The following is a 23,156-nucleotide window of genomic DNA, read 5'->3' as shown; positions in this document are numbered from 1 at the left end:
GGTGAGTCGTAGATCTGTAAAATTACGTTCGCAGCAGCATATAAGGATTTGTAATTTCGTCTTTGATTTCGCGAAGCTGTTTGCGCGAAAATGACTGCCCTAAATCCAGGTAAACCTTCATCATTTTTTGATAGCACGAAGATATTGTGTAATAAATGCGATATCCTAAAATAAACCTCTCTCACAGACATTATTTAGATATTATCTCAAGACTAAAAGGATCATAGACTTCACGACATGTCTTTCTGAGATATTTATGACCAATCCTTTCAGTAATTAGCATCCGTATGGCAGTTTGCGTCTCATTTAGCGAAAGACCACCTTTCGCAAGAGTTGCTTCAATCGTGCGGAGACGCAAGTAACGATTGAATTTCGAAAATAGACTTGGCCCGATTCGCCCGTAAAATTGCTGTACGACGTTTGCCTCTCCGCATAGTTTCTCTCCGGGTTCCTTTTGCATAGTAAATTACGCGAAAAATCAGAAGAAAGATATATGCGTGCATTTGACAGTAGCGAACGAAGTTCGTGGAAAGTTCCAAAAGAAATTGCTTGAACTTTTGTTCCTCTCTGGATATCATCGATCATTTGATGGAAAGAGAATATAAGAGAGAATTCGTTGCAAATTTCTAACATTCCAGAAAATTTCTTACCCATTAATATCGCGCGTGTATAAAAGTACAATTATTATTATTGGTCGCGGTTTTACTGCGAAAATGAATTATTAATTAACACGATGACAGTGATATATTTGTACTTTCGTGCCGAAAGAAAGTTTCAACGCAGTGAGCCACTCTGTACCGTACTCTAATCTTTAAATGTATCCCGTTGCCAGTTGGCAATGATTGCATCGATGTTCCAATTCGAGTTAAGATCATGTCAGCTGATAGTGATGCTCCATTTTTTCGAGAAAGAGTTTGATTAAACAAATAAAGATTTTTTACTTTTAAAATTGAATATCGCATACAAGACGTTTAGCTTATCATTTTTAATTACTTGATATAAAGAAGTGTATTAAAATGTCTACAAGTCCAAAATATATCCATATAAATATATAGTGTTGATAGAATGCGACTATTTTAATAATAAGAATTCTCAAAATCAGATCTGTAACGCGTAACGGGATCTGTCGGAAATTTAATTGAGTCTTGGAAAATTGAGCGGATATTAACGTATGACGCGGCGGGGATATCGATATGATATGGGCGTTCAATTATTATCAGAAACGCAACGAGAAATGTGCCGACCGTTAATTGTCATTTACCGTCGTTGAATTAAGAGTAATTAAGGTCGGGACTGTATTGCGTGCGAAGTGATAGCGTGACGCGCGGTCTGCCAAAACAAATAAAATCTTAATTATCCGTCGCGGCCGTATTTCTTCGATAATAGAACAATTTTTTAGAAATCGCTAAAATTCCATGTTTCTTTATGAGTTCATTAATATATTTTTTTTATTATCATGGAGAGAGAACATTTTTTAATAGACTACCGGATTCTTTAAAATTAATTCGTATAAGTTATATTTTGCTGTACAATCCGTTAATTGGATCTAAGTCTTGTAATTATATATTTTCAGAGTTTCACGAAATGCCGCTACTTTCGACGTTTTCATAAAATCATAATAATTGCGATATTCGTCATGGCGCGATATCAGTTTCACAGCACAGAAACAACTCGCATTTTTACTAAAAGATCGCGGCTAATTACGTGAGAAAGCAAAAAAGAGGACAATTTGTTCGGCAGAGATAACTCATATGTACCGTTAAAATAGCGTAGACCTTCCTTATACGTATCGTCTCGCTACTGTCATGCTCGCTAGCTATTTGTACTTGTCGCATATAATTGGAGGCTCCTTCAACGCACGTTTCACGTGATCCATTACCAGCTTTCAAGGCCAAAGATTTCAGAACATGACCCTTCTCCTCTCTCTCTCCGGCCATTAGAGATAATTGAATTAATCTTACAAATTCTTAAAACAAATAGCTCACCTCTTTTTGGAACTCTGGCCGCAAAAAAATGCCCCGTAATATCGCGATAATATCGCGTAATAAATTTCAATTATACATGTTTCGTTTAGAAAACGCGGAACTCTATTACGAGCGCGTGTTCATTCTTTAATTATAATCTCGCTTGCGCTTTAATTGCGAGATTTTCTGTTAGCATTAGCGCAGTGTCTATACTTGTTAACACTTTGCAGAACTACTAGAAAGCGTATAAAAAATATTCAATATGTACGATTAATTGTTGAATTGATCTCCCGCGGCCGAACAAGTTTCCGGCCGTTGAATCGCGTGAAAGCGAATTATTTTTCTAATCCTTTGCCGTCCTCGATTTCTGCATTATCTTTCGTCCGGATGGCCGCCGGACATTCGTGCTCCGGATTAAGTGAATCCGATACTATCTGAACTTCACATGTGCTCATCATGTAGAAACAATGTATGAAAAGTTGAGTTTTAAACGCGATTTATAATAGCATCAATCTATTGCTTTCACACATGTTTTTTTAAATAAAATTCGGATTTCGAAATTTAGCTTTTATGAGAAAATCTTTGTTATTATAAATTTTACTGGATTAACAAGAACAGTGTTAATCTCACATTAGTGTAAGATTATGACACGTCACTGTCGTATTAACAATTAAATAATCGCGAAGGTTATAATCTTTAATTTCAATTCCATAAATTAAATCGTGCAAAAATCGAGCACTTTGTGTTATCCGTGAGTTTCGTGTCGCATTTCTCGCCATAAACTTGCAGCAACTTTCCTCGCGGCGGGAACGTTGCATCGCGCGACGGAAGACCGATGAGATACATGCCGAATCGCGCGATCGAAGATCAGATGGATGTGCGGAGTCGCATGAAGGGAGATCAGGTACACGTCGGTTATGCGCTTAGACGCAAGCAGCCGGACGAAACGATCGACTAACGCGTCGGTCAGGGCCGAAGAAATCTGCACTCGCTGGCAAAGGCCGCTATGCGGGAACGATCTATCGTTTAACGTCTTGTCATAAATTCCGCTCGGGTTAGGGCAACAGCGCGTTAAAGTGTGACAAAAGATCGATTTGACATGCGCGCTCGCGCGCACGCGAAGTTTCTCCCCTATGGCAAAGCGCGTTCAGGCTCGTAAATCACGGTCGAGATCGTAATCGATCGATGCCGAGACTTAGACGGAACGAATTTGACCCGATTTTGCCGAACGTCCTGTTTCGACGACGGCTGACGGAGCCGAGAGAATTTCCGAGGAGAGGAAAAGAGCAGAAAAATCGGGATGGCGTCCACAGCACGCGAGTCACTCGCGACCGAGAAAAGCGCGGCTTTCGTGAGGTTTTTGGATTTATCATTGGATTCGTTGCGCATGATTGAGACACGTTCGAAGCACGTCAGAATTGTTTCCCCGCGAGAACTCGCGAGTTGCGAATAGAGAGCACTCCCATTCCGCGTATCAATCTATTGTTTACTTTCGCTCCGGCAATTAATCGAACTCTCCGGCGACGTGCTCGTCGGTTAATTATCGCGTCGATGTAATACTCGTAAGAGAATCGGATCGCGAGACGATCTCATTGTCGAAGGGGACCGCTATTCCGGTCACGGGATAGCGTGTTTGACGGATCGCGTTACCGTTGACCTGAAAGGCAGGTAATAACGACAATCCTTGGGTAAATCATCGTAATGAACGTCCTACATATTCGGCCACAAATAGCATCGTACGATGGTGATCACGATGTTCGCAAGAAGCGAATAAACGGATCGGGAAAATAACGAGTAAGCAATAAATAAGTATAATAACATTAATAACAAAACTATGTCGCGTTAATAAATTCGCTACGATAAGTTGCACGTTATTGATAGAGAGAATTCGGAGACTTGATGAAAGTTTACGATATTACAATGTAATAAGCATACATTTGAAGAAATATATAAAAATACATTTACTTTATATCGAGATTCCTGCCAACTGACGTAACAGCCGACGTTGACGACACCGATGATATTTTTTATGCGAAAGTTGGACGTCGATCGACAATTTCCCACGTCATCATCGTTTAGTCATACGTGCAGCTGCTTAGCTGGTGGTATTATTAATGTGCGTAAGAATTACGGGCGCTACAAAGGTCGTGCGCGAGCTTAACAAGGTACAGTAACACGTGCGTAAAGACTCCGCGCCTGTGTCGCCTCTGTCACAGGTGCAGGTGCACATATGTATGCGCGCAGCCCGCGCCCCGCGCTCGCTTGAGGTTGGTCACGGTTTATGTGGCCGCTTCGCGATATTACGGTTATCCCCTTAGTGCTTGCCGCGTTCATGCATATGTTTCTGAATCACGGCCGTTTCTCCTTAGAGGCCACCCACGCAAATCTGCAATCATCGGACCGCGGCGTTTCGCAATCGCGGCTCGTTCGAGCGATGACGACGAATTCGACGCGGCCGCGCCAATGCACATAACGTGAAAACGAGAAATGCAACGAGAAAGCATGAATCGAAGTTCTGCAGCATGACAATTAGATATTGATAAGATTAGATTAAGCTTTTAAATTGAATTTGTGGCTTAAAATATTAATGTGATATACATGTATTTTTTTTACATCAATATTCTTCAAATTTTTCCTCCTCGGAATTTCTCGGAACTTTGTGACTTGATCGTTATTAGCGTCAGAATAGTCGTTGTTGACTAAAAATAGTTTAAGAGGTTCATTCAGAAATCGGTTTCTAACTATATAATTATACAAATCTACATTGTATAGATGTTGATTCGACATGAAAAACATTTCTATATTGGAGAGCTCGTTTGTTAATACCGTCACGTACTAGTTTGAAACTTTGTTGGGGACGAGTCTCAAAAACGTCGTTAAAATAACGCTTTTTTTTAGTTTCTGAGACATTAAGAATTCTTGCCAAGAACTGGCATAAAGTCTGAAAATAGGGTGAAATTTCCGTTAGATAAAATGTTATTACGTCCGCTTGCTAGATACTTTTTTGGCTTCCTCCCAAGGCTGTATATTTTATAGATAAAATTACCAGAAACAGTTCCAATTTTGCACGAAATTCCCGAGCCCTTGAATTCTTTTATAAAGGTCTTGGATACATTCGAACCATGGGTGTAATTCAGAAAGATCTTCAATGTTTTCTTCATATTTAATTATTGTACAAATATATACGTCAGAATTTTTTCGCATCGTCGTAGATTATTAATAGAATGTGGATTTTCTCCAGCAATTACGTGTATTAATATCGCGTCTGCGGTCAAGCAACCGAATGAAACACTGTCACGTCAGACTCTGCGGTAACTTTCGAAAGTGTCTAATTAGTTACACTTTCAGACGGCACTTTTAACTGGGCCACCATAGCATGATTGGTAGCCATTAATCAAAACAGTTTATACTTTATATTTGTCCTAACAAGAAAAAAAGTACATATACAATTAACAAAAAATAAAAATTGCATAGCGTATTTGAGAGATAAGATCGAATATTTGTTAAACAATATTGTAATCTAAAATTTCTATTCAACATATTTCACGAAGTTCTATTTGCTATATTATCTTTCAATCAGAAACCTTTTTAACCGCTTACTCCTGTATTTTTTCTTCTTCAATTAAACGCTCGAGAAGTTAGCGTTTGAGCTCGCAGAATTTACGCGCAAATTCCGCTTTATTTCCCGTTATTAAAAATTTGTATTTGTGTCGCGCGCAGCGAATTACGTCGTATACCTCTTCCGTCTTCCTTATTGCGACACTCGGAATTTACCGAGGCTTTCGGGCAGTCTGACTACATTCTGCCGTGACCACTCGCACCGCCGTTTACAAACATCACTGGCGGTCTGCAAACACATTGCGTACATGCAGATCCTGATATAAACTTCCAGACATCTCCGCTTGAGCCGTGTTTGCAGCTGCGATGCAGTTCGGAATGCATCGAAACCGAACTGGATTGTATTGTTGTTCGCATAATCCGCGCGAGCAATCCTCCGAAGCGCGAGGATCTCGCTCATCTCCTTATAAGTGGAGAAATCGATGCATTTGCTATTACATTATTATTTCTCAAAGCTATGTTTCATTGATTATATTGGAAAGTAATTATTTATTTATTATTTCGTATCACGTACGTGATGGTATGTTTACTTAAAAAAATGTACATAACTGGATCTGTTGTATGAAGCACAAGGTTAATTTCATGAACTTAAGGGGAGATCTCTGTTGAACGATAGCAGTGCCGTGTATTTAAGGCGTTTCCGGACCGTAGATAGAATACCTTTTATGCGAGAGAGGGTCGCGAACCCGCACCATTACGGTAGGATGCTGATATTTCACGTTGAATTGATCGTTCGATCGTTCAGCACGAGCGAACACCTTCGCACGCCCGTTGAAGTATATTCTTCTCCGTTTTGGCGCTACGAGAAATCGCGGGACGATTTCGTATCTACGATCGGAGAAGAAGCCGGGCCTTCGAGCTGCTCACAAGATATCGACGTCGTAAAATTTTACGAACCATATCGCGATCGCGAAGGTTCGGCCGAATTTGTTCGTTCGTTGCGTCCTGATACACATCTCGACAAGAGATATATATGTCAAGAAAATTGAAGTAATTAGAGAATCGAGATTGAAACTTATAATATCAGGTATCAGAACTGCAAAAAGATAATATATCAATTGTGATGACTTTTAGAGTTTAATTAGCAAGGATATACTTGTAGGATTTTGTGTGTTTTATATCTTCCTTTACTCGTGGATTTAGTCTCGGCGGGCCAATTTTACCATCAGAAATATTTCGGTCGCGAGGGACAATTGAAATTGTTTTCTTTGCGTCGGCGAAAGCGTGAAAATGAGATGTGATGTTTTTGCGTAAACGTGACGAATGTGCGTCCATGTATTGTGAATATTACAATGGCAAAAACAGCAGAGAGAGATATGGATCGATGATGCCGGGCGAAGTTAAATGATTATCTTTATATCTTCCACGAAGTCATAACAATGCCATCGCGCGCGCTTTTCTTTCCTTTGTTAGGTAGTTGCGGGTTACTGGAACGCGCGTACGGTAAACGGCGGATCGTAAATTTTGAAACTCTTGCTTATAGTGGAGTAACGGCGTCATCGCCGTTACTTCGTTTGACCACGAGAGTCGTGCGCGACGAGCTCAATTTATTCGGAAAATTAATGTACTTTAAACGCACCGCACGTATTATTTTAACTTTGGGTACGGCTACCTCTGGTTATCTTCGGAATAGCACGCCATTTACGAATTGCGTGGCTTGAAAGTGGCATGTAGTTGCGCATTGCGCTTTTTTTTAAAGCTACAATGTACTTTTCTCGGAAGACGAGTTTATTATTCTTCTCGCAATTCATTAAAATGGAATTTTGTCATGAATCACAGAACAAATTTTAGATACAGCATATTAATAATAACATTTTTTAAATTTATTGCGGTAATGTAAATTTGTTTGAAAATCTTCTTGATATTTGAAAAGCAAGGAATTTATATTATCATCTTGTCTTCTCATTAACGTAACTAGTTTTGCAGTTAACAGTTAATGAGACAGTGCTTGCATCTTTTAACCAGAAGACGGATGGTTGAATATCTCAAATATAATATTAAAGCGGATTATAAGTATACCTAAAATACGGCGCGACCGACGATTCTTTTCAAATCACAGAATTTTCATCGTTTCTTTAAATCACTCTGCGAAGCATCCTTCTCAGGAGTGCGATGCAACAAGAGATAGGGAGGGATGGTCTTCGGAACACGAAGAGCGAATTGGTGACGTTGATGTCGTAGTATCGACCCTCTCAGTCGGGCGCCGGCGGGCCGTCACCCTGGCAACCCTCGCCCATTCCTTTCCTTTCGCATAGACGAGACGTAGTGGTTATGTGCGCCGGCTAGACTGATGGAGGATCCTTTCTCCGTATACTCTTCATTAGCGTCACGGTCAACGGATGGTTGAGTACACTCGAGAGAGAAAGAGAGCTAGAAAAACGGAGACAGCTTTCACCACGTCTTCCACTGGCATCTAAGGAGATTGGCCCCGGCTGTTGTGGACAGCCTTATCTCCCGACGAAACTGTTGTGGTTGACGGTTTAGAAGATTACGAGTGAGAAAAGGGGCGACACTAGGATTGCTGAAGAACAGAATCGAACAGACAGCCAGTCGTTTGTTTTTTTAAATAAAGAAAAAGTGAAGCTCTAAGTGAGTTGTTTATATGGAGCGCGGTGAAAGAAGAGATAATCTGAAACAGATAGCGGATCTTGATTATTTAGTCCTAGGAATATGTTCTCGATATCCTGTTATACTCTTTAAATACTATATTTAAATCTTGCAACGAGGTGTAGGACATGCTGATCGGATTAATCCATTATCTTAATCCACGCGAGGCAGCTTCACGACTTTATTTTAACAATACGACATGCAATACATTAGTAATATCATCTTACGTCAGGTTCTACTAATTTGCTTCCATTAACTACGCTTTCCAAACGATGAAAAGAGGGATTATCCATTGGACGGAATTATTCCAGTACGTTAGATGATTGAATAACAAGATTAAGAGCGTGCGAGACGTCGACCGTTAATCGGGTGGCCAGTTCGAAATAACTGTTTTTAATCCGCCGATCGATTTCCTGTTAGAACAGCGCGATGTATTGTTGCTCCGCCAATCCCATTGACTCTCTTGACAATGAATAATCAGGATCGCGCGTAACGAACAGGTAGATTACGCCGGTAATAGCGACGTGTGTATAGTCGCCTGCGATCGTACCCCTTAATTAAGTCGGTATTGGATCGATCTCGCCTCTCCTCTCTCTCCTTGCACGCGGATCATCGAACGTATCATTCTATCTCCTATTTATCATCGCCGCGCGCGGGATAACAGGAAGCATCGGCCGAGAGCTCCACAGCCTCCGGAAAGCCACTCGCCTATGCGCTCCTGTGCACATCGGCTTTGATATATTATACGCGATATCATATTGATGGCTGATGCATCCCAAGAGGAGAGAGGAGCCTGAATGCGAAGCAATAAACCCGCTAAACCACGGGCGGCTGTAAAAGGTGGTGAATTTTTAACGAGATCCGCTATTCTTCATCGCTGCCTTTGAACTTCATCTTTAATCTGCGAAATATTCGTGCTGTGATTGGCGTTTTAATATACAGTTACCGTTTCGCGATTATATGAATAAATGGCGATCTCGCACGTAGCTTTTATTTTTTCCTCCGTCATTACGGATGCTATGTGTATGCAGATTTTTTGGTCCAATGTAAGAGAAAGCAAACGTATGGTAAGCATTGACTTTGTTAGTCTTCTTATTCCGCTTCTGTTTTATCGAAAAGCTAATATGAAAAGAGATTGTACCGTGCGATATTCATCGCATCGGCATGCATATAACAATCTTGAAAGTTCAAAACAAATGATTTTTTCCTCGTTTGGTAATTTAACAGTAGGGGTATCGAGCGGGCAATTTGGCGGATGATGCTAATGGCATCTTCGGGTGCATCCCGAAGACGGCGGCAGCGCTATTATGTAGTTAAGGTAGGAGCTGGGATACAGGTGCAGCCAGGAAGTCGATAAAGCGCCGCGATTCCCATACACGGTTGTCGTCAAGCGTCTCGCCATTTCTCTCGACTGAAAATTCTACATCGGATTTAGAGATTATATTTTTTTTGTTGTAACTTTATCTGATATCTTCTCCCGCGTACAGAATTCTCGTCGATAAACTCACGTAGTAAGAAAAACTAAAATACACACGATGTATATAGTCATCTCTGGAAACGATTATACTGAAATTTTCTTGTCTGACCTATAAAGCCGATGCTTGTTTTTCTTCGTCTATACGAAGACACACGTACGCCTGAACACACACTCGTGCTCGGAAATTACGTTACCCGAGAAAGTTATTGGCTCTTTCGTGGTGGATGCTAGAACGTTAAGACACACGCAGGAACGGGGGGCATAAAACCGATAAGGATCGGAGCGTGCAATCGGGGAATCTTATTTGCGAGAACGTTACGCACACGCGGCGGGGTTAATTATCGCAATTGAAATTTTTACGGGCAAACCCCCCCGGGAAACGATGAATTACGACGTCGTTTATGGTCTCGCGATGAAAAGATGATCGATCGATCATAATCGCCTTGAGAATCCGGTAATTTCGCGCGCTTGCGATTTGACGCGCGATTAACGAAGACCAAAGGAAGTGATGGGAATTTTCTCACTTGCCAAGACGGCGACGGTTGATTTTCTTGCCTTTGGCAGAAGGGTGTATTTAGGGAAATCCTATCTGTTTAATAACGCCTCGAGCGAAACGGCGAGCTGGTCTCAACGTAAATGAAGAAAATTAACGCAAAAATAACATAACCCACATTAAACAGTATAATTTTATGCAGTCGAGTTTGAAAAATAAAATAAATTCTCAACGCCGAGGAATTTATATGTATATCTACGTATAACCGAGTTTTCAAAGTTTTATGGGTTAATTTCGTTTTGAATAAAAGTCAACCATCATCCAAGAACCATAAATAATGTTTTACAGTTATACACGTCATTATACAGCTCACAACTGTCACATTTAATTGCAATATAGCCGACGGAAGGGGAGATCACTGCGTTCGCTACCACGCCTATTCCGTCTGCGGGCATAAAGTATTTACGAGCGGTTGCTTCCTGCTTGAACGGAAACCTGGATACACCTATGCATTATCTAGGCTGGCAAGAAGACCGGCACGTCACTTTTAGAAAAGGGGAGGATGCAGCATCTCCCACGTAACTCGAGGGATACGGTGTGCTTTAGCCCCACGAGAGAGAGAGACAGAGAGATGCCGGATGCTGCGGATTCCCACGTGTAGAAGTCGAGCCGAAATACTCGGGACTCGGCTAACTATACCCACTGCAACTTACGTTGTCTCATGTTAACTTTAATCAGAGCGGGTCCTTCTTATTCCAGTTGTGGGGCTGATACACAACATCCAACATTACCGAGGGACGGTCTTCTTCTTCGAGTTTGTAGCATTGCGTGCATATGCAGCGAGATACTGCACTAAAATGTTCTTTTGCGTGCACATGTATATCTTACATTTTTCGTAGAGATTAATCGTGTGTTAATTGATAAAATAAAATTTGCGTCATTTCCCATGTTGTGCAATTCTTAGATTGATTAACCGGTATTGTTGTTTCGAAGAAATATCTACCATGCAATTCTCTTTCGATCTCGAAAGCATCTCGCTCTTATCTCAATAGGTCTTCTTTATTTTAATGTCTCGCGATGCTTACCCTCATCAAAACGATCTTATTTCTTCGTACCGTCCAGGAATCGTTGTTAATCACGCTAAAAAGCGTTCCGGCCATTCGCGCGCTATTATACTTCGTACACGAGCAATTTAATTCGTTCGAGTTAATTTACTCCGCATAATAGAAATCACTTTGCTTCGAAATCTTGGCATGCTGCGAAACGAATTTCAAAGCCCGTTTCGAGGCAGAAACGGAGACAGGCATGAAACTGCCGTATCTCCGGCGACGCGGGAACGTCGCGAGGAGTCACGATGCTGATTAAAAGATCGGTCCTGAAACAGGAGCGACTTCATGCTCGGTGATGCGTATAATCTTCTCCTGTTGGAGTAACGTCGATCTCGACAAGCGTACGAAGGACGAGCCGAGAGAGCGACAAGCGCACCACTTCTTTTTTAAATTATGCTTGTCGTACTACGCGCAATAAAAATTAAGTGAACGTCATTTATTGATCAAACTTTTCACTCGAGTCAGACTCACACTTCACCGTGCATATCCCTTTTATCAATCTCGTTTGCGTCATTACATTCTATATTCTGCGTTTCAGGAATTAAATCGAATTTACATAACGAGTGAACGCATATTAACTATAATGTGCGTCATAAGGAGTATAATTTAATCTTAAGTGACACTAGATGTTGTCATATTATTCTTTATTTTAATTTGATATTATTTTAATTTTTAATTTGAGAACTAGTAAACTGATTTTCTTGAAGCATAAATTGTAATGTTTTTTTTTGTCTGAAAAATGTCTGAAAAAGACTTTCCGACCAATTTGAGCGCTTAAGGGGGCTTTATACGTCTATTGCACATATTTTCAAGAATTTTTTTGTCATAGTAAAATGTATTGAAATATCTCGAAACTTTTATATATTTTCTCACATATATTGAAGTACATAAAAAAAAATTTTTTTCTTTTTCTTATTTATGGCGACAAATGTAAGGGTATCCCATAGAAATCTGGTTGACATAATATCTCGAGTTAGAAACGTCTGAAACAAAAAATTCAAACGGGATATTAAAATATAAGTAAGTGGCTAAAGCCGGTACCAGAATTAAACATTTTGGGTAAAAAGACACAAAATGGCGGATTTTTTTAGTTGCAAAAACTGCAAGATATTCGTCGAGATATTCAAAAGTCCGCCATTTTGTTTTCTTTTTACCCAAAATGTTTAATTCTAGTACCGGCTATAGCCACTTACTTATATTTTAATATCCCGTTTGAATTTTTTGTTTCAGACGTTTCTAACTCGAGATATCATGTCAAGCAGATTTCTATGGGATACCCTTACATTTGTCGCCATAAATAAGAAAAAAAAATTTTTTTTTTATGTACTTCAATATATGTGAGAAAATATTATAAGTTTTCGAGATATTTCAATACATTTTACTATGACAAAAAAATTCTTGAAAATATGTGCAACAGACGTATAAAGATATAAGAGCGTAAGGATTTCTGTCTGCGAAAAATCGACCGCAAGAACCACAGCGATTTAATCAAGACGATGAAGCTAATGGGAACGGCACTCTTGTCCGGTCCTATAATTCTCTCTCCAAAGTACAGACGACTTGACAGCCCAGAAACGTTGTCTTTGTCCGGAATTGAGCGGGTCCGTCCCCCACAATTGCACGGTTAGCATTTTCTCGTGCGCCGAGTCTAGAATTAAGGCAAACTCGAGCAATCGATCTTGAATATTTTTTCTTCGATCGGCATTCGTGACCATCTCCATAAAAAATTGCCAAACAATAACACATATACGCGCAAAACATTAACTCTATATATTTAAATAAATCGACATTATTTTCACGCTCTAGCTGATTAATGCGTCGGACGTTATAATTATTTTGTAAATTCGAATCGCTAATTAGGGCCACTTTGCTTGTCCAACTATTACATTACCAAGTAATAATTGTCGCTGGTATTTCGAGGAGACGGCGCATATTTTGCATTGTTATCAAGCGACGTAGTTGTTATTATCAATTCGTGGCGCATTGTTTTCTTCGAATGCATCATCAGCACGCGCTGATCTGATGATTCATCTTTCAACAGTATAAGGTATATATGAGATCGAGAGAGCACGCACGATGCGAACGCGATACTCCCGGCTTCCTCGAGAATCGAGATCAAAGACACTGGAACGTCTGACAAATTCGAGTTTCAAGGACATTCGAGCTTCCAAGAAGGATACATTTTACTATTATACATGGCAGTCTCGGTGAACTTTAACATTAGTTTATCCAAGTCGGAGCTGAAACAGTTGAATTTCTTTTTCTCAAGATATAAACGCGGGCTGTTTATTCCGTACGGAGAACAGGCGGGATGTCTCGAGTGTGTCTCAAAAAGCGTTGAAAGAAATCGCGGAAGCGGGTAGACCGGTCCTTCAGAACCCTCCCCGGCGCGGCGGCCTCCAATTTACTTTCGCGTTTTCCCTTGGACGGTGTTGCTTCGCGAACGATGCTTCTCTTCCTCGCTTTTTCTCCCCTGCCCTGCTCGACTTTCGCCGACCACGCTCGCTCATTTAATTTGCGACCGCGGCAAGAAACGGCGGGGCAAGAATCTTCGAAGACGCGGAACCAATGCGGGCTCTCGACATAGGCAAGAAGATCCACGAGGAAGGGGATATTTATTACCGTTGGCTGAGAAATTATCGGCCGTCGTTCCGTTCCGTCCTGCGCCACCAGTGGAAACGACGATCCTCGGTACGAAATTATTGGCGTCCCTTTGCGCGTCTTCCGAGAAACGATCGGGCGACCTAATTTCCTCCGCCGTGCCCACCGCGCGCGATTCTCGCGGCGAATAAAGGATTGAAGATCTCTATGCCAATTATGGCGTTCCGTTAGGTTTCCAAGGCAAAGAGGCGAGGTTTGCAAAGCTAGAAATTGCACGGGGCTACGTTTGGAGTTGTAAACTATTTATAACGAACAATAATAACCTTGGAAATTGATTTCGAAACTTTGAAACTATTCGAAACCGCACATTTCTTACTAAATTGAAGATTATCAGGCTGTGAAATGATAGAACATCAGCTTCGCGAATTCGTCATTCTATAAATCTTTATTTCGGTGTATTCTCATGTATCTCTTGAGATTCACAGATTTTTAATTTCATGGATCTTCAAAGCCTTCCTTAATAATAATCAGCAGAAATAATTTGTCATTTTGTTATTTGCTATAAAAAAAAAAACCAGCAAACGTATCCAACTTGTTCCGCGAAAAAATCGCGGATTTTTTGCAATTTACTGCAGTTTTAAAAGCGGATGCAACAATACATTCACTCGGTGCGCTTCCAAACACGTAATTTGACGTCGTAATCTCCGCAGCGCGGCGCCTAGGTGTGTTTCGCATCGGAAATAATCATATAATCATCCTCGTATTTACTCGCAATACGAGCGCGAATGCATTGCACGTGTCGGCAGCGGTCGGCCATATGATTCTGGGTCTTCATTACAGTCGCGCGCGCATATCTATACGTTCAGAAATGCGGGCTGGGAAAAGGAAATTCCGAACGAGTAATGATCGCATGTGCATGCAACAATTATCCAAATATACTGGTATTGAAACAGAAACGAAGCACAATCACGCGAATTAATAGCCGTTAATTATCGCGGATGAAGCATTCATTTATCCGATTAATTGGAATACATTATTTCACGCGGATTTGCAACGCCGAATTTGAACCGTCGCTCTGTCCTCCTCGACTATCGAACTTAGATCGAACGTTTGTACGTGACTTTCCGAATCGTCTTTCTGAACTCCGCGGTGTGTAACGCACGCGAACGTCAGCGCGACTGTTTCGCGACGCAGCTGCGAGCTTCGTCACGACCGCTCTCGGAAAAGTCGCGTTATAAAATTCGCGGAAAACTGCTTACGGCGCGTTATAGCAGTATAGGAAACGACGACGAAACGGTCGTTTCGTCGCTGGTCGCCAATAGAACGCGCAAATTACAACATTGAGACGCGCGTTTGCCGTTTCCTCGTTGAACAATCATCCGCGGGAGAAAGCACGACGGACGTGACGCAATTTGTGTGACGCGTCAATCCGACTTCCCGTCACGCGAAGAAAGGATTATCTTTCACGGAAAGCTGATCCCGACTAACTACGTTTATATCGTGACATTTAGCGCGCTTTTACAGCATGCTCCATTGGAAAAAGTTCTTAATATGTCTATATTAATTATAATGCATGTTATTTAAGAACAGCCATGTCACTGTGCTGACGTGAGTTTAAAGTTGAAAGTACTATGATTGTGAATTACCCCAGTAATTGAAGAGTAAGCAATTTCCCCTTTTTCTTTTCCATTGATCTGTTTTATGTGTGATTAATAATCAATTAAGTTGCCGGAATTAACGTTGTTATAATCGAATCAACCTTGACTGTGATGATATTGCTATAATTATTTCATACAAGTAATTTACGATGTTGCGTTGTTGAATGATTAATGGAACATTAATATTTCAGTAATCTATATTCATCGATACAATTGTCTCATTATTATTGCCCCATTAAGTCAATTATCTCATTAATACAATTTTCTCACTAAACGTCAGTAATATTTCATGCGTAACGTTAATAAATCCAATAAAAAATAGGGCGATTAGGTATTTCAATTAAAATCATTATTTAATTTTTTTTCAACGAAATTATACAGGAATGTTTCCGAGCTGCGAGTGCCAGGTGGTTTTATAATTAGTATAGGTAAGTGGCACAGATTGTTTTTGGACTATCACGAATTGCTGTCACGTTCCAGTAAACGTCCTTTCTTCCTCCGCATCTTGTCGTGAATCATAAGTATGTTTCGAGGTTCCAAAATAACGGGTTTGGCGATCAGCCATCACCCCTCAAATTTCCATCGATTTAGACCTACATCTTTTGCGTTGCGTTGCTTCTTTTGCGGCCTGATCTTCCATCTGCATATTCCGATTCGTACAATGGCAGTTCATATTTAACAAATGCAGCATATCTCCGTATGTTCGAATATGTACAATGATTTCGGTTTAGAATGTTGAGAAAATATTTTAGAAAAAAAGTTTCGTTCTACATAAGCTATTGTCAGAGTTACCGTAACAAAAAGTCCGTATCGCGGAATCATCTATGCACATCTTTTATTTGCGTGGCTTTTGGCTCGAGCTGTGTCCTTTCACGAGGCAGATGCAAACACGTGTGATAATCGATGCGACACGAGCTTCTCGCTAGTAACGAGTGATAAGTAATCTCCGTCAATCAATGGCTGCCCTTGGTGCTCGGCGGCGCTTGTACCTAGCAAAGTCAACTGGTGAACCTGGCATATCGGTCTCCATACGGGGACATCGATCGTCGTTTGAATGACTTCGTACACGAGGCACGCACGCGGAAGATCAGGCCGCAAGAAGCGGCTCGCTACGTTCGCCGAGTACGTAATGAATAGTGAATCAATAACGAAAACCTGGTCGGAGAAACTTCCTCAAGGTATTATTGATATTTGCCATTGTTAGGAATGTTTTTGTATCGAATTACCAATCAAACCGGGCTAACATAGAACGCGGACGGAAATGAATTAAAATACAATTTACAATTCTCTCACATAAATCCCGGTCTCGCGTAAATTCCCTGTTAACTTAACAGTGTAACTCGGATTTACGACGATTGAGAAGAATAGCTTCGCGTCTTGCGACAGCGAGATAAGATTACAATGAGAGAAACAAATTTTTCACACTTTGCGGCGCTAATGTTGACGAACTGCAAATTAACATCAGATTCAAGAGACGCAATTATCTAAATGACTTTCCGCAATCTCTCAATAGACTCGAATTTCAATTACATGTAATATGTGACCGTGATCATGATATCTCAGTGATAAACTTAATAACTATAATTTTCCAGTAATTTTACGACATTATTAAATGAAAGTAGTTATCACGTTAAACGAGTTTGTAACGACTGCTAATTTTATCACTGGCGAAGCATCATGTTGTATTTCCCGTCGCATCAGTCGATTGACCCTGATTTCTGAATTGCTGCGTAAAACGTCGCGCAAATAAAAATCCGATGGCTCCGTTTATCCGCGAACGGACGCCGCCGTCGAGACGGCGCGCGTCCTCGACGTGTAGCGCGTGCGTAGCAACAGAAAAAAAAATGACCCAATAAATCCAAGGGGGAAGTCTGGGGGCTAACGGAGCAGCCGTTAGATGTAACGACTATTATTTTCCGGCGCTTTTGCAACTCGCTCGTGCCGCCTCGCGTTGTTCCCTGGATATTTTTTTTCCAGCACTTATCCTTAGCAAAAATAAAATCCTTTTACGGGTAGACGATCCTACAATTCGCGTAAAATAAACTTCTGAATATGCTAAGAAATTACGATGTGAAAATATACATTATAAAGATTAGAAAATATTAGTTTGTGTAACAGCAAACTTAATTAAAATTTTTTCTACGTAATTATATTTCCCGCTAGCAGCTAATTTTTACTTTAAACTGAGGTAAATGTAATGCGTAGAAAGACTGTGTCTGGACACCTTTATCATTTTAGTTCTTGAAATAATAAGTATAACGCAAATTAAAATTAAAGATAAAAATATAATATAAGAAAAATATTTTTATCTTTGATTCTTTGATTTTAATTCGCGTTGTAACTTATTTAAGAACTAAAATGATAAAAATGTCCAGACATAGGTACGTGTCCAGGCATCAGTATACCTTACTAGTTTTCCTCTAGAAGAAATCGACGTCTTAAAGATCTCAAAAGATCTGTCATTAGCGATTAACACAGACGGATATCTCGTACAATCGATTAACCGCGAGAAATAACCGCATAAAATTCCGCGAGATGTTCTCGGAAACGATTCGTTATATGCGCGGTAGTTTCGGTGCACATTCGTGGCGCATTTTCCAGCGATAAAAAGGGTCTTGCCGCAAATTACAGTAACCGCAACAAGAGAGCCCGTTTCTTCCGTATACAACCGCGATATTCTTACAATGCGATTCCGCATTCGCCCGGGTCGTACCGCCTACGTTTTCTTTGCGTTTTATGCGAGTTCTTCGCGCACGAATCGTCGGCCGCGTAAGTGGATGATGCGCATATTTAAAGAAAGGAAGGAATTTACTTATGCAATGTAACGACAATTTTTTTTTACGGCAAAAATTGCGAAAAGTCTAACAAGACAGTTAAACGACGCGATGTGAAACGACGACATATAATAGTTGATTATGCAACGACAATTTTTTTACGGCAAAATTTGCGAAAAGTCTAACAAGACAGTTGAACAACACGACGTGAAACGACGACGTATAGTAGGTAAATTCGATTACAGGGAGAATTAATAACTTAGATGTCACAGAGGAGTTATAAGTAAAAGGAGAATCGCTTTTGAATATAAACTGGTGGAGACTATTCTGTTACCGCGGCCAAATTTATAATCCCCTTTTATAGACGGTTTCCAAGCCGTCTAATTGCGCGGATTATGACCCAGAAAATGGCTATGGCCAAAGCTATTTTAATGGTCGACCGGCCTTCGTCCGACGCCGAAAGGCGTTCGCTCCTTTTACGTAATCTCGTGCAACCGGAAGGAATCGCGCGAGAATTACGGTACTTCTGGTGAATTATTTTTACGCCGAGTAAAATTATACCTCGAAATTAATTTTTAGAAGATACTTATTATTGCGTAGCATTGTTACCAGTAAAATATCTAATTTTGTGTTGCCTGTCGTAAAACTATATATAATCAACACAATCGATGCGGTTTCTAGGGATGCCCGCAAATGCTTCGAATGCCTCTCGAGAGTAAATATTTGTGGCATTCGGATGGAATCCCCTCGCGCGATGATGCTGCGAGAGCGATCGGGCGCTCGCGCGTGCACGCGGGAAAATCGGGATCGGCGAGCTTTTCTGTGCGCGCGTGGACGTGGGGGACGGATTCCGCGCGAAGAACTCCGTCTCTCCCGGCGCGGAAAACGCATCTGTCCGCGCGCTGCATCTCTCTGTGGCGCCCTGTCGGTCGTTTCCGACGTCCGTCGGTGTCGCTCGTGAACGCGGCGAGACGTACCCACTCAGTCGAACGCTGACCGCCGTGTACGTGAGACCGCTCGTGAGAGAACTTCGTGCCAGCCACGCAGCCACGAGTCCCGCCGGCTGTCGGGGATCCAGCTGTTAGACCAGCCGCCATATCGACGGTCCGCCGCGTGGGAGACGTGTCTCGTGAGGGAGAGGTTACTCCGCCGCCGTTACTTTTTCCTCGTGACGACGAGAGCGGATCGCGACGCCCGGCGTCTTCCCGTGAGAGCTGTTCAACCCCCCCCCCCCCCACTCGAAGGAACACGAGGACCACCGGGACGACCGCGTCGTTGAGACAGCGAGCGTCGAGAAACGTGGGCGGAATTAATTAATATTCCCGCGCGCGCGCTGCGTAAATATAGCGGAAGGCCGCGCCGGCGACGGTGATATCGATAAGTTCGCCTGCTGCGAAATAGAACGCACAGCTGACAGTGGTGTGGGACGTGGGCAAGGTCGGAGTCGCTGAATGCGTTACCCGCGTCTGTCACGAGCTGTCAAATCGCGGAGCTGATTCACGTGTCTCGCGCCGAAGGAACTGACGCCTCGATCCCTCCTCTCCGACATCGACGCGCAGCCGAAGGATCGGCCTTACGAAACTCGCTCCGAGCGCGCGGAGGGGCGAGCACGCTCGCCGTCTCTTAAACGAATTTAACGAGCGAACCCGTTCGGACAATTCGTGCCACTTTACGCGGGCGAAAGATCGGCCGCGTGTTTTCCCTCTTCCCCTCTTTCTTTCTCTCTCCGTCGTCGACGCGCGACGTTGAGAGTTGACTGACCGACGTGACTGACTCACGGGGATCACGAGTCATTCTCGGGCTGTGGTGATTGTCACGTCGCGTCGTGTGATCGCGGGTACATTTCTCGCGGTCTTATCGCGTCCCAACCGAGAAAAACATCGATCATACCGATACCGCGTTATTAACACGTCGTCGATCGCGTCTTGCGACAGCCGTCTGGGGATCGAATTACGGGAAGAAGCCCGTCTTCGAAACTGTGAAACTTCGTTGATCGTTGACATCGTCCTTAATGTGAATTAATCGAGATTAATCGGAGCCCGGAGAAGAAAGAATTGAAAAAGAGACTAAGCTTCCCAGGACGTGCGTTGCGACAATCGTCAGAGAGACTCGGAGCCATTCATATTCTTCCAATTAAACTTCAAAGAGAAGGTTCTCTCACGATGACAGAAGACGGTGATTCCTAGAAGCTGCTACACGTTCAACATTCATGCGACCGATTCATATCGCGAGTCGCATTCATTCAACTCTCTCGAGGATCTCTTCCGATTTCCGCTTCCTCGACCGGGCCGAGCGACCCAAGTTGACTTTGCGTTTCCGACATCAGGATTAAGTGCCCGAAGACGGGGGCTGTCAGGAAAGGCGGTCACGTGCCACCTGTTACGAGCCGATCCGCAGTGCGGAAAGGTCGCGGGTCGCCGTCGCGGATCAGCGTGTCGGGCGTCAAGCGGTCGCAGGAGAATGCGATTTCGCGGTGCGACGACGCGATCCTGGCTGATCCTGGCGATAGAATGTTGACGGCCCGATCGGGGCCTCTCGGGCTCGGCGTGCCGCGTACCCTGGGGCCCGCGGAGGGCAGCGATCATCTCTTCCTGTTGCCGGAACGCGCCCTCGTCATGGACAGCACCCATCTGCGACAGGACCTGGCCGGTCTGGATTTTAACCTGCACCTGAACCTACTGCACACCGCGCCCCGCGGCAACGTCTGGCTATGTGAGTTGTCGAGCGGCATTGGCTTGTGCGACGAGGAACGAAGGAGTTGTAATTCTTGAAATGCCTCCGACCTCGATTCTCCCGGTTTTATTTGCCGAGCTCGTTCTTTCTGATTCGCCCGGTTTCTTGAGGAAGAAAATAGTTCCGTCTACCGTGTTACGTGATATTGCTTCTATAGATTCTGATGCTGAAAAGAAGGTGATGAATTGAATGAAAAAGAGAAAAATGCAGATAATTGGGAAGATAAGCTCGAGGAACGGTTGTTTTCCATTTTTTTTATAATTAAAAATGGGAATTTAACTCTTAAATATTTGAAGAATAAACTTAAAATCTTTTGATGAACAAATAAAGGGAGGATAAATAGAAGATAAGATCACATTTTTTAGTTTATCTTAAATTAATTTAATTTCTCGAAAAGAGAGAGATAATGTTATTTTGCATTATATATATGAACTGAGTAATCTCTGTTATGCTTAGGTTTCTCTATATTCGCCTATTACTCCAATTATAACTGATTCTCTTGGGTAAATCGCAGATAATACGAGCGAATTTGGACATTTATCCGTCAAATTCGCCAGAATGAATACTCGGATAAAGACTTTCTAAATAGCTTATCTATGCGAATAGGGAAAGCGTTTCATCAACTTATCTGAATAGGGAAAGTGCCTTAAATGATAGCATCATGCATTTTACGACCCTCTGTGAAACAATGCGTTATATTATTTTTTTAAGGAACTCAGAACATGTAGATACGCCCAATTTTCCAGTTATTTTGAAGTAGACGGAAAACTACTCGAGTTCGAATGTTGACAATACTAATCTTATCTGCGCCGTAAATTCTTCCTCTGACAAGTAATTTGAAAAATTCGAGGATTCTCGACAACATAAAGAAATCCGATTATTGTACTAAAATATTGTCTAAAATGTGAATCTTCTACAAATCATACCTTCGTGTCATATACATACAAAATTTTTGTCGTGCGAGAAAATTGTAAACTTCGTTTTGTGACGTCGCGCGAGGATGTTCTCGCATCGGTATTTCTCGGCACTTTATTATCTTTTGGAGGTGTGTACCACTGCGATACTAGACGTCGAAACGAGACGCATTGTAAACCGGGTCGCGCTTCTCTTTCGCGTTCTCTCGCGTGCCGTACTAGTAATGGGCCCTCGATGGCTCGCGGCGATACCTCTTCCGCAAAAAGCCGCGAATTGCTCTCGTGAGAGATCGTCGGGTGCGATTTTCATTGGGAATTCACGAGGGAGGAGGGGGGGAGAATTGCGAGCAGAGAAAACTGGGGAAGAATTATTGGCAATCGGTTGTTATTCGTAAACTGTTGCGCGGGAAACTCCTTGCGAGGAGAAACACGGAAGAAGATAAATTACAATAGCGTGCAAAAAGATGTTTGTAGCTGGATGAAAGAAGCTATAGGCTTCGTAACTCGCGAGTCTAGAAAGAGGCAGGAGATACAGGAGAGAGAGTTAACCAGGTGCGCCGCGAAATTATCGCCAATTAAGTGCTTTTTTTGCCACCGGTAAAAGCGTAAAAGCCGCGCTCGCGAATGAATGCCGCGCAATTATGATGCTTCGTCATCGTGTCTTTTTTTTTTGCTTCGCGATCATCCCGGCACGAGGAGCGATCGTTAATTTGGCGGATTAAATTTAATTAACGCGAATTGGTGCGTTCGTTTTCGTTGCGCCACGCGCGCCAGGTCGCGCACGATTCTTCGTACAGACGTGTATTTATTAAACACGACTGCATCCATTACTTCTTACGGTGCCTGACAATTATTACAACGTATTTATTTCCTCGTAACCGGCGATAATTGGAGCGGGATAAAAGGAATAATTAACCGTGCGAATACACGCTGACTATAAGTTATTACGTCTGGCCGAGGATATTCTCCTCGGTTATTGTGACGTATATTAACGGTAAAGTTATACGTTCTGATTGCAAAATGTGAAATTTGACACTGTTAATATACTGATGACTATATATTGTATTACGTGTATTTTCACGTTGTCTTAATCCACTCGGAAAGCTTCACATTTCCCGACCGGTGGAAGTTATTTGCCGAGTGACAAAGGAGTTGTCCCTTATTTGCTAAATAACGAGGGAGTTGTACCCTAATTTGTCGAGTGACAG

General features: G+C 42.2%; 1 protein-coding gene and 1 long non-coding RNA gene across 29 annotated transcripts in view; one reads left to right on the top strand and one right to left on the bottom strand.

Annotated features, from left to right (window-relative positions):
* Window positions 1-23,156, top strand: part of LOC139818089 (uncharacterized) — a 151,146-nt gene that overhangs the window by 39,832 nt on the left and 88,158 nt on the right. For 7 of the 28 annotated variants that reach the window (XM_071786549.1, XM_071786534.1, XM_071786535.1 and 4 more), the window contains exon 1: window positions 19,300-21,013. The exons of 15 other annotated variants lie outside the window; for them this stretch is intronic. In XM_071786549.1, the coding sequence (XP_071642650.1) occupies window positions 20,812-21,013 (202 nt within the window). In that variant the 5' untranslated portion in view covers window positions 19,300-20,811. Of the gene's footprint in view, window positions 1-75; window positions 110-19,298; window positions 21,014-23,156 lie in introns of those variants that run through there. 6 more of the 28 variants (XM_071786563.1, XM_071786558.1, XM_071786539.1 and 3 more) reach the window with 4 other exon arrangements.
* LOC139818097 (uncharacterized) overlaps window positions 1-23,156 on the bottom strand; it is a 66,522-nt gene that overhangs the window by 17,844 nt on the left and 25,522 nt on the right. The window lies entirely within an intron of this gene.

Source organism: Temnothorax longispinosus, chromosome 8 (assembly GCF_030848805.1).
Source record: "Temnothorax longispinosus isolate EJ_2023e chromosome 8, Tlon_JGU_v1, whole genome shotgun sequence".
Classification (NCBI taxonomy): domain Eukaryota; kingdom Metazoa; phylum Arthropoda; class Insecta; order Hymenoptera; family Formicidae; genus Temnothorax; species Temnothorax longispinosus.
The sequence above is the reverse complement of the archived record's forward strand: the minus strand, read 5'-3'. Positions and strand labels throughout refer to the sequence as shown.